Genomic DNA, 12,199 nt, shown 5'->3' with positions numbered 1-12,199 from the left:
CAAATGCTAAAGGATCTTCTCTAGGCAAGAAACACAAGAGAAGGAAAAGACCTATAATAACGAACCCAAAACAATTTAGAAAATGGGAATAGGAACATACATATCGATAATTACCTTAAATGTAAATGGACTAAATGCTCCCACCAAAAGACACAGATTAGCTGAATGGATACAAAAACAAGACCCTTATATATGCTGTCTACAAGAGACCCACTTCAGACCTAGAGACACATACAGACTGAAAGTAAGGGGATGGAAAAAGATATTCCATGCAAATGGAAACCAAAAGAAAGCTGGAGTAGCAATTCTCATATCAGACAAAATAGACTTTAAAATAAGGACTATTAAAAGAGACAAAGAAGGACACTACATAATGATCAAGGGATCGATCCAAGAAGAAGATATAACAATTGTAAATATTTATGCACCCAACATAGGAGCACCTCAATACATAAGGCAAATACTAACAGCCATAAAAGGGGAAATCGACAGTAACACATTCATAGTAGGGGACTTAAACACCCCACTTTCACCCATGGACAGATCATCCAAAATGAAAATAAATAAGGAAACACAAGCTTTAAATGATACATTAAACAAGATGGACTTAATTGATATTTATAGGACACTCCATCCAAAAACAACAGAATACACATTTTTCTCAAGTGCCCATGGAACATTCTCCAGGATAGATCATATCTTAGGTCACAAATCAAGCCTTGGTAAATTTAAGAAAATTGAAATTGTATCAAGTATCTTTTCTGACCACAACGCCATGAGACTAGATATCAATTACAGGAAAAGATCTGTAAAAAATACAAACACATGGAGGCTAAACAATACACTACTTAATAATGAAGTGATCACTGAAGAAATCAAAGAGGAAATCAAAAAATACCTAGAAACAAATGACAATGGAGACACAACGACCCAAAACCTGTGGGATGCAGCAAAAGCAGTTCTAAGAGGGAAGTTTATAGCAATACAAGCCCACCTTAAGAAGCAGGAAACATCTCGAATAAACAACCTAACCTTGCACCTCAAGCAATTAGAGAAAGAAGAACAAAAAAACCCCAAAGTTAGCAGGAGGAAAGAAATCATAAAAATCAGATCAGAAATAAATGAAAAAGAAATGAAGGAAACGATAGCAAAGATCAATAAAACTAAAAGCTGGTTCTTTGAAAGGACAAACAAAATTGATAAACCATTAGCTAGACTCATCAAGAAAAAAAGGGAGAAGACTCAAATCAATAGAATTAGAAATGAAAAAGGAGAAGTAACAACTGACACTGCAGAAATACAAAAGATCATGAGAGATTACTACAAGCAACTCTATGCCAATAAAATGGACAACCTGGAAGAAATGGACAAATTCTTAGAAAGGCACAACCTGCCAAGACTGAATCAGGAAGAAATAGAAAATATGAACAGACCAATCACAAGCACTGAAATTGAAACTGTGATTAAAAATCTTCCAACAAGCAAAAGCCCAGGACCAGATGGCTTCACAGGCGAATTCTATCAAACATTTAGAGAAGAGCTATCACCTATCCTTCTCAGACTCTTCCAAAATATAGCAGAGTGAGGAACACTCCCCAACTCATTCTACGAGGCCACCATCACCCTGATACCAAAACCAGACAAGGATGTCACAAAGAAAGAAAACTACAGGCCAATATCACTGATGAACATAGATACAAAGATCCTCAACAAAATACTAGCAAACAGAATCCAACAGCACATTAAACGGATCATACACCATGATCAAGTGGGGTTTATTCCAGGAATGCAAGGATTCTTCAATATACGCAAATCAATCAATGTGATACATCATATTAACAAATTGAAGGAGAAAAACCATATGATCATCTCAATAGATGCAGAGAAAGCTTTTGACAAAATTCAGCACCCATTTATGATAAAAACCCTGCAGAAAGTAGGCATAGAGGGAACTTTCCTCAACATAATAAAGGCCATATATGACAAACCCACAGCCAACATCGTCCTCAATGGTGAAAAACTGAAAGCATTTCCACTAAGATCAGGAACAAGACAAGGTTGCCCACTCTCACCACTCTTATTCAACATAGTTTTGGAAGTTTTAGCCACAGCAATCAGAGAAGAAAAGGAAATAAAAGGAATCCAAATCGGAAAAGAAGAAGTAAAGCTGTCACTGTTTGCAGATGACATGATCCTATACATAGAGAATCCTAAAGATGCTACCAGAAAACTACTAGAGCTAATCAATGAATTTGGTAAAGTAGCAGGATACAAAATTAATGCACAGAAATCTCTGGCATTCCTATACACTAAGGATGAAAAATCTGAAAGTGAAATCAAGAAAACACTCCCATTTACCATTGCAACAAAAAGAATAAAATATCTAGGAATAAACCTACCTAAGGAGACAAAAGAACTGTATGCAGAAAATTATAAGACACTGATGAAAGAAATTAAAAATGATACAAATAGATGGAGAGATATACCATGTTCTTGGATTGGAAGTCAACATTGTGAAAATGACTCTACTACCCAAAGCAATCTACAGATTCAATGCAATCCCTATGAAACTACCACTGGCATTTTTCACAGAACTAGAACAAAAAATTTCACAATTTGTATGGAAACACAAAAGACCCCGAATAGCCAAAGCAATCTTGAGAACGAAAAATGGAGCTGGAGGAATCAGGCTTCCTGACTTCAGACTATACTACAAAGCTACAGTAATCAAGACAGTATGGTACTGGCACAAAAACAGAAATATAGATCAATGGAACAGGATAGAAAGCCCAGAGATAAACCCACGCACATATGGTCACCTTATCTTTGACAAAGGAGGCAGGAATGTACAGTGGAGAAAGGACAGCCTATTCAATAAGTGGTGCTGGGAAAACTGGACAGCTACATGTAAAAGTATGAGATTAGATCACTCCCTAACACCATACACAAAAATAAGCTCAAAATGGATTAAAGACCTAAATGTAAGACCAGAAACTATCAAACTCTTAGAGGAAAACATAGGCAGAACACTCTATGACATAAATCACAGCAAGGTCCTTTTTGACCCACCTCCTAGAGAAATGGAAATAAAAACAAAAGTAAACAAATGGGACCTAATGAAACTTAAAAGCTTTTGCACAGCAAAGGAAACCATAAAGAAGACAAAAAGACAACCCTCAAAATGGGAGAAAATATTTGCAAATGAAGCAACTGACAAAGGATTAATCTCCAAAATTTACAAGCAGCTCATGCAGCTTAATAACAAAAAAACAAACAACCCAATCCAAAAATGGGCAGAAGACCTAAATAGACATTTCTCCAAAGAAGATATACAGACTGACAACAAACACATGAAAGAATGCTCAACATCACTAATCATTAGAGAAATGCAAATCAAAACGACAATGAGATATCATCTCACACCAGTCAGAATGGCCATCATCAAAAAATCTAGAAACAATAAATGCTGGAGAGGGTGTGGAGTAAAGGGAACCCTCTTACACTGCTGGTGGGAATGTAAATTGATACAGCCACTGTGGAAAACAGTATGGAGGTTCCTTAAAAAGCTACAAATAGAACTACCATATGACCCAGCAATCCCACTACTGGGCATATACCCTGAGAAGACCATAATTCAAAAAGAGTCATGTACCAAAATGTTCATTGCAGCTCTATTTACAATAGCCCAGAGATGGAAACAACCTAAGTGTCCATCATCAGATGAATGGATAAAGAAGATGTGGCACATATATACAATGGAATATTACTCAGCCATTAAAAGAGACGAAATTGAGCTATTTGTAATGAGGTGGATAGACCTAGAGTCTGTCATACAGAGTGAAGTAAGTCAGAAAGAGAGAGACAAATACCGTATGCTAACACATATATATGGAATTTAAGAAAAAAAAATGTCATGAAGAACCTAGGGGTGAAACAGGAATAAAGACACAGACTTACTAGAGAATGGACTTGAGGCTATGGGGAGGGGGAAGGGTAAACGGTGACAAAGCGATAAAGAGGCATGGACATATATACACTACCAAACGTAAGGTAGATAGCTAGTGGGAAGCAGCCGCATAGCACAGGGAGATCAGCTCGGTGCTTTGTGACCGCCTGGAGGGGTGGGATAGGGAGGGTGGGAGGGAGGGAGACGCAAGCGGGTAGAGATATGGGAACATATGTGTATATATAACTGATTCATTTTGTTGTGAAGCTGAAACTAACATACCATTGTAAAGCAATTATACTCCAATAAAGATGTTAAAAAAAAAAAAACTTCTCAAAACAGGATTAAAGATTTTTTTTTAATATAAATTTATTTTATTTTTGGCTGCATTGGGTCTTCGTTGCTGTGCACAGGCTTTCACTAGTTGCGGTGAGCAGGGGCTACTCTTTGTTGTGGTGCACGGGCTCTAGGCACGTGAGCTTCAGTAGTTGTGACATGTGGGCTCAGTAGTTATGGCCTGCGGGCTCTAGAGCGCGGGCTTAGTAGTTATGGCCCGTGGGCTCAGTCACTCCGTGGCATGTGGGCTCTTCCCAGACCAGGAATCGAACCTGTGCCCCCTGCATTGGCAGGCGGATTCTTAACCACTGAGCCACCAGTGAAGTCCCAAGACAAGATTAACTAAAAGTTATATGAAACAGGCTTCCCTGGTGGCACAGTGGTTGGGAGTCCACCTGCCAATGCTGGGGACACGGGTTCATGCCCTGGTCTGGGAGGATCCCATGTGCCGCGGAGCGGCTGGGCTCGTGAGCCATGGCCGCTGCGCCTGCGCGTCCGGAGCCTGTGCTCCACAGCGGAAGAGGCCACAACGGTGAGAGGCCCACGTACCGCAAAAAAAAAAAAAAAAAAAAGTTATGAAACATATACACACAGGCAGAATCATCTTTCAATCTCCCCTCTAACTTACCCCCCCATGTCTAATTAGTCACCTAATCCGGTGGAATCTGTGAAACTTATTTGTTCATTCAGCAAACATTTACTGAATGCCTGCTATATGCTGTGTCAGGGACACAACAAATAATGAGTCAGTTCCCGACCTCTAAGAACACAGACCAGTGGAATATTCATTCCATCAACATTTATTGAGCAGGGCACATGGTAAAGAACCCACTATCACGGAACTTACATTCTACTAACAATTTGTCAAAAGTTATAATACTATGTGATAACCTCAACAAATATTTCAGTGCCAACAATGTGTTCAGTCTGTTCTAGGTATGCCAGTTATAAAGTCAGTCTCTAGTCTCATGGAGTTTGCATTCTATCGGGAAGATAAAACAAGTTTCCAACAATGATAATAGCTAATAACATGCAGCAGATGTGACAGAGTCCTGCAGGCCATATGGCTAACTGAACATAAGGGCAAGGCAGGAGGGAGAGGAGAAAGGGACTTTATAGGCAGATAGAATAGCATATGGAGAGACCAAGGGAGAAAGTGAACACATGTTTAGGAGCTTCAGGTGGTTAATACAGGGGAGATGAAGGTGTATGAGTATAAAATCACTGTGGAAAAAGTTTGTCAGTTTCCTGAAAAGTTAAATATACTTCTACCCTATAACTCCGAATTGTCGATCTAGTACTTGATCATGAAGGATTCTGCAGGCCATGCTAAAGACCATAAAGTATCTTTCATCCATTCTCTCCTTTCCATCATCATCACTTATAGTCCTACTGCAAAAGCCTCCTAGGCCACTTCCCTGCTCTAGTCTCAAATCACAGTAGTAGAATTCATGCGGAAAAGAACAAAAATCACAAAGACTCTTTCAGTTAAAGTAACAAGTAACAGCTAAAGTCATGGTCAACCACATTAGAGAAACATTATAAATGTAACAGTAATTAGAGACCAGTGACTAACATAATGTCAACTATATTTCAATAAAAAATTAATGACCAGTGAATAAAGCAGTTACAGAACTCTCAACTAGATCAGAAAATCACATTAAAAATTGTACTTTTACTCACAGACAAAACCTGTAGAAACATTCACTCTGAATAGTATAGTGTGAATGGTGACCCTAGAGTTTTGCAATGTGGAGGCCCTGAATGACGACAGCAGAGTAGAATCTAAGAAGAATAGAGAAACTTCAGATGACTTAAGGACTTTTAAAAAATCTACCCATTTCTCTACTGAAGGATAAAGTTCAATCAGAAACTAGATAAATGGGATTAAGGATCACACAGGTTTAGAACCGTATTTTCATCTTTACCTGAAAAGTTTTTCTACCAAAGGTAAACACTCCACTGTCAGAGTCTGGCGGTATCCCAACTGATCCAATCTTTTCCTAATATTAATATATTTTCTTTCTGCAGCTGTAGTCATCTTGTCTTCCAAACTGGTTTTATTCATTTCCAGAAGTTAAAATCCTAAAAGAAAAGAATGAAACATCATTCTGTTATCAGCTATTATTATTGTTTCACGTTAAGAAGAAAAGAATCTTTTAATATGAAGCACTTATTCTTTGTTTCTTTTCAGGTAGGCAGTCTTCTGGAATATTTAGATTGATTTAAATCCAATGTTTATGATATTCACATTGCTGCATTAAAATAAACATCTCCTCATAAGCCTATACAGAAAAGTTAAAACAGGGACTTCCCTGGTGGTGCAGTCGTTAAGAATCCGCCTGCCAATGCAGGGCACATGGGTTCGAGCCCTGGTCCAGGAAGATCCCACATGTTGCGGAGCAACTAAACCCCTGTGCCACAACTACTGAGCCCGCGTGCCACAACTACTGAAGCCTGTACGCCTAGAGCCCGTGCTTCACAACAAAGAGAAACCACCGCAACGAGAAGCCCACGCACCACAACGAAGAGTAGCCCCCGCTTGCTGCAACTAGAGAAAGCCCACGTGCGGCAACGAAGACCCAATGCAGCAAAAAATAAATAAATAATTTTTTTAAAAAAAGTTAAAACAATAAAGCTTCTAGGAAAAAAAAAATATTTTCCCAAGCCTGAAACAGGCAAAGAATACTTAGAAAAGCCTCTTTTAACAGCATTAAATACAAAGGAAAAACTTGATAAATTGGATTTCTTTAAATTGAAAAGTCTGCTCATCAAAATATGCCCTTTTATTTGACAAACAAAAACAAAAGAGTAGGAGAAAAATATTCATAATATCTAACAAAGGATTTGTATATGGGATAAAGAACCCTTACAATTCAATAATAAAGACAACCCAATAAGAAAATGGGCTAAGACTTGCAAAAGATACCTGAATGGGAATAATCATATGAAAAGTTGCTTAATACCATTAGACATCAGGGAAATTGAAACCACAATGAGATACAATTATGCCCATACTAGAATGGCTAAAATTAAAGGTACAATATCAAATGTCATTAAGGACTTGGAGTAACAGGAATCTTCACATTGCTGACAGGAGTGTAAAATCTCTGTGGAAAAAGCCTGGTAACTTCTTATAAAGTTAAACATACTTCTATCCTACGACTCTCTAATTCTATTCCAAGGTATTTACTCAAGAAAATGAAAATAAGCATCTACAAAGAGACTCTACAAGAATATTCGAAGCAGCTTTATTCATAATAGCCCCAAACTGCAAACAACCTATTTATCCATCAATAGAGGAAAGATGTTACATAACATACATATACTGTATGATTCCATTTATATGAAGTTCAAGAACAGGCAAAATTAAACTGTGCACAGAAATGAGAACAGCAGTGGCCTAGGGCTATGCGGGTGTGAGGAGAGCCTGACTGGATGGGCTACAAGGGAACTTTCTGACGTAATGAAAATATTGTGTTCATGGGGACAGACGTCACACCAGTGTATACATTTATCAAAGCTTTTCAAATAGCACACTTAAGATCTGTGCATTTCACCATGTAAATTTTACTTAGTTTAGAAAGAAAAAAAGACACAAACGCATAAGCATCTCTGTACATGTTTTTATCCTTGTCTTTTTAAATATTTATGAATATATTATCTATCAACCTGCCCTAAAATGGAGTCATTCAAAAATCACTTCTTGGGCTTCCCTGGTGGCACAGTGGTTGAGAGTCCGCCTGCCGATGCAGGGGACACGGGTTCGTGCCCCGGCCCGGGAAGATCCCACATGCCGCGGAGCGGCTGGGCCCGTGAGCCATGGCCGCTGAGCCTGCACGTCCGGAGCCTGTGCTCCGCAACGGGAGAGGCCACGGCAGTGAGAGGCCCAAGTACCGCAAAAAAAAAAAAAAAAATCACTTCTTTAGAAAAATGTGCTCTTTTCTAATTTTGCCAGGTAAATATGGTCCTAATACTCGTATTTCTAAACCAAATAAAAACTCTGTTATATATCTCTACTGTTCACAATTTATAAAACATGCAAGTATATGAATACATGCAAAATTTGGTCCTCACAACTACCCTGTGAGGGAGACAGGGTGCAGGACACCCTCCCTGTTCAAAGATGAGGTAAGACTGCCTCAAGAGAGTAACTTTCGGGACTTCCCTGGTGGCGCAGTGGTTAAGAATCCGCCTGTCAATGCAGGGGACACGGGTTTGAGCCCTGGTCCGGGAAGATCCCACATGCCGCGGAACAACGAAGCCCGCGTGCCACAACTAATAAGCCTGCGAGCCACAACTACTGAGCCCGTGCACCTAGAGCCCATGCTCCGCAACAAGAGAAGCCCACGCACCACAACGAAGAGCAGCCCCCGCTCTCCGCAACTAGAGAAAGCCCGCGCGCAGCAATGAAGACTCAAGGCAGCCAATAAATAAATAAAAAGAGTAACTATATTCCCAAACCACAAGGCCACGAAGTAGGTGGGCATTCAGGTCCCCTGAGTCCTGATCCAGCACTCTGGTTTCTGTACTATGCTGCCTCAACTTATCAAATCACTAAATTAGCACCTCTCCTTGATTACTCCTTTCTACAAATCTTTCCTTCTCCACACTCTTGCTAGCCTTTTCTTTGAATGGAGTCCCCATTCTATACTAGGTTCTTTCTAGGTTCCTTCCACAAGAGGGACCTGACTGATGCAGGGTGTTCTAGAAAAAGTCCTGGAGACATCAGAAATTCACCGGTCAAACCAAGAACTAGTAGGGCCTCAACATTCAAACATGTCTCCATTTTGTCTGGTACCCACTTTGGTTACCCAGAAATAATACTTCCTCACATCCTTCTGAGAGAGAGGGAGAATATGAATATGAATCAAAAAACCATCCACACACAGGACAGATGAAAAAGATTAAAATCCTCCCAACAAGGACAAAAAACACGTATTAGGCTTTCCCCACCCATAGGCTGCTGTCCTCCACCACCGCCCCCATCTCCATTACCCAAACACTGTGGCTATACTGAAAATTTCTAGCAAAACATAAAAGGTAAGGTTTGGAGGTCCTCCACACATACGTGTTTAGAACCAGCCACTTGCTTAACTCTGGGGGGTTGACGTCTGAAAGCCAGTACATCTTATTTTTTCAAAAATATCCTGTGCGTACATATGCACAGGGGCCAAAAAAACAAAACATAACAAACCCCCATACCAACCTTAACTGAGTTTATCTCGGGAATCCTCACTCATTTCAGAGAGTGGAAGCAAGAGGGGATGTTTACTAAGGTGCTGGCCAAGGGTTAATAAACGACTCTCGTCCTACGCTTTGGGGCACTTTTGTTTTTACAAAGAACCTGTATGATTCTTATATGAAAAGAGCATTTTAACTTTTAAATCAACCCATCAGTCAGTAGGAGGCGGGTCCGCGGGGGCCGCACAGACGCTCGCGGCGAGAGGGTTAGGAGGAAACAGGGGGTTCCCGCGGCCCCAGGCCGACCTCTGGGCCGCAGCTCCGCAGTCGGGTGTTGAAGAGAAGGGGTGTCAGCAGCGGGGCGGCGGGGAGTCTCCGCGCCCCGTCCGCCAGCCCGCCCGGGCCCCACTTCCTCCCAAGGTTGCGCGGCCTCCCTCCCGGCCGCGCCCCGGCCCGCCGGGACCGCCCGGGAGGCGGAGGCACTGCCCAGCTCGGCCCTTCCGCCCCGCGCAGCGCTCACCCGCAGACCCGGCCGCTGCTCCCTCCGCCTGCGGTCGCATTCTCCCTCGCGCCTCGCCTCCCTTGCTGGCTCCTTCCGCCCCAGACACCGGTTCCGGCTCCAGGACAGTTTGAAAATGGCGCGGAGAGACTATCGGGGCCGGCGCGGAGGAGGCGCCGCAGTTGCCTCGGTAACGGGAGCGGCAGTCGTTTCGCCGCGCGCGGCGGGGACGCGCCCGACAGAGATGGCGACGCTAGGCCCGGCCCGGAAACGCAACGGCCCGCACGGCGCGAGGCCGCGGCGCCCCCTAGCGGCGGGCGAACCCCGAACCTCAGCGGGCGCCAGTAACTGTGTCATCCTCTCCGTCGTGTGCCTTAACCTTCTGGACGCGGGGTTAAAACCCTGCCCAGCCCTGGTCCCTGCTGCAGATTGGCCTTCACCTGCTAGGGGGACGCCTACTCACCACGTAAACTCTAGCTTAAATAGCCGGTTGTCTGTGCAACTTTCCCTGAGAACCACCCACACCCACGTCCCCGATGCGTAGACCCTTATATTATATTCATCCCATTATGATGAGTATAATATCACTATGTTTTGATCCCATGAGTTATAACTCATCCCGTCAAAAGGTAATTATTTGTTTATATGTCTCTCCCTGCCTCCTCCAATTTTGAATTCCTTGAGTCAAGATTATTTTATTCAGCTAGTTTCTCTGGCACCGACTGCAGTAAACATGTGTGAATGAAATTACATTTAAATCAACTGGTTATAGAGAGCCTGCTCATATATAGAAAACACATGGTCAAATCCTAGAATTCCATTTCTCGCGTGAAAACTTCTAGATGATCAGAGAGAAGCTCATTTCCTCCTTTCTATTTACTACTCTCTCAAGTAGGACTTCCGTTCTGAAAATGTACCTAATCTTTGGGTATCACCTAACTGCTCTGTGGGTTGTGAATACTTTGTACTCATTCATATATTGCTTTAACCATTTTCATTGTGTGTGCCTTGTCTGTTTTCCCACGTGCTTTAATAAGTTGTTTTATGAATTGTGGGGCAATCCTGTTGGGGCCACCCTCAAAACTGATAACTGGGGGGAAGGAGAGCCAGATGCAGAGAGAAAAAAAAATAACCTTTCACTGAAAGTGCGCTTACAAACCAAAAACAATGAAGAAATCTAATGCTAACAAGGATAGCCAACAAAATAAAACATCAAAACATGAATTCTCTCTAGATGAAATGAAAGAGTCTGATGAAGCCTTTAAAATGAATATGTGTAAGGTGATCTAGATCGAAGTTTCTCGACCTTGGCACTTTTGACATTTTGGGCTGAATAATTCTTTGTTTTAGAGGGCTTGTCCTGTGTATTGTAGAATGTTTAATAACATTCTTGGCTTCTACCCACTAGACCAGTAGCATCCCCCAAGTTGTGACAACCAAAAAATCTCTCCAGACATTGCCAGCTGTGCCTTGGGAGGATAAATCACTCCTGGTTGAGAACCACTGGTCTAGATAGATGGAAGGAATAACAGCCATTAGAAAGAACAAGAATTGTTAAATGAAACAAGAACAGATGCATATGAAAGGGAGTCAATCAGAAAAATTGGAAATTAAAAATACAGTCATCAAATTTTTTTTTACATTACATGGGATGAACTGTAGATTAGATATATTGAAAAGAATTAGAAAATTTACCCAAAACATAGTGCAAAGGAATATATTTAGAAAGCAATTAAGAAATACAAATAATAGCTTGAGAGACTCAAAGAAGGCCCCAGAGCTATGAAAGGCAGACGCCCCCCACAAAGGTGTCTACACCCAAATTTCTGGAACCTATGAATATTACATGGCAAGAGGGATTTTGCAGACATAATTAAGGTCGTTAAAGGCCTTAAACCCGGGAGATTGTCCTGGATATTCCAGGTGGGCCCAATGCATTTGCACAAACCCTTAAAAACAGACAAGTGTGAGCAGGACTTGACGGCTGTTGGGGGTTTGAAGATGGAGGGTGCAGTGTGATGAGGAATGTGGGGATCCTAGGACAGCTGAGGGAGGCTAAGAGCCTGCAGAGTATCATGAACCTCAGCCCTCCAGGAGCAAGGAACGGAATTCCTGCCAACAACCTAAGTGAATGTGGAAGCAGATTTCCTCCTTTATTCTCCTACCTTGAGATAAAAGCCAGGCTACTGACACCTTGATTTTGGCAGCAGGGCCTACCTAGACTTCTGACCTAC

The 12,199-nt window shown here is 41.7% G+C and overlaps 1 protein-coding gene across 6 annotated transcripts in view; it reads right to left on the bottom strand.

Moving 5' to 3' along the window:
• CEP135 (centrosomal protein 135) overlaps positions 1 to 10,221 on the bottom strand; it is a 93,250-nt gene extending 83,029 nt beyond the window's left edge. For 4 of the 6 annotated variants that reach the window (XM_067736071.1, XM_067736070.1, XM_067736073.1 and 1 more), the window contains exons 1-2: positions 9,987 to 10,219; positions 6,211 to 6,367 (exon numbers count right to left, since the gene is read on the bottom strand). In XM_067736071.1, the coding sequence (XP_067592172.1) occupies positions 6,211 to 6,350 (140 nt within the window). In that variant the 5' untranslated portion in view covers positions 6,351 to 6,367; positions 9,987 to 10,219. Of the gene's footprint in view, positions 1 to 6,210; positions 6,368 to 9,986 lie in introns of all 6 variants that reach the window. The other 2 variants (XM_067736075.1, XM_067736074.1) reach the window with 2 other exon arrangements.
• Positions 10,222 to 12,199: the final 1,978 nt, after the last annotated feature.

The sequence above is a fragment of the Pseudorca crassidens genome, chromosome 4 (assembly GCF_039906515.1).
Source record: "Pseudorca crassidens isolate mPseCra1 chromosome 4, mPseCra1.hap1, whole genome shotgun sequence".
NCBI lineage: Eukaryota > Metazoa > Chordata > Mammalia > Artiodactyla > Delphinidae > Pseudorca > Pseudorca crassidens.
Note: the sequence above shows the minus strand (reverse complement) of the source record. Positions and strands in the feature narration are given on the sequence as shown.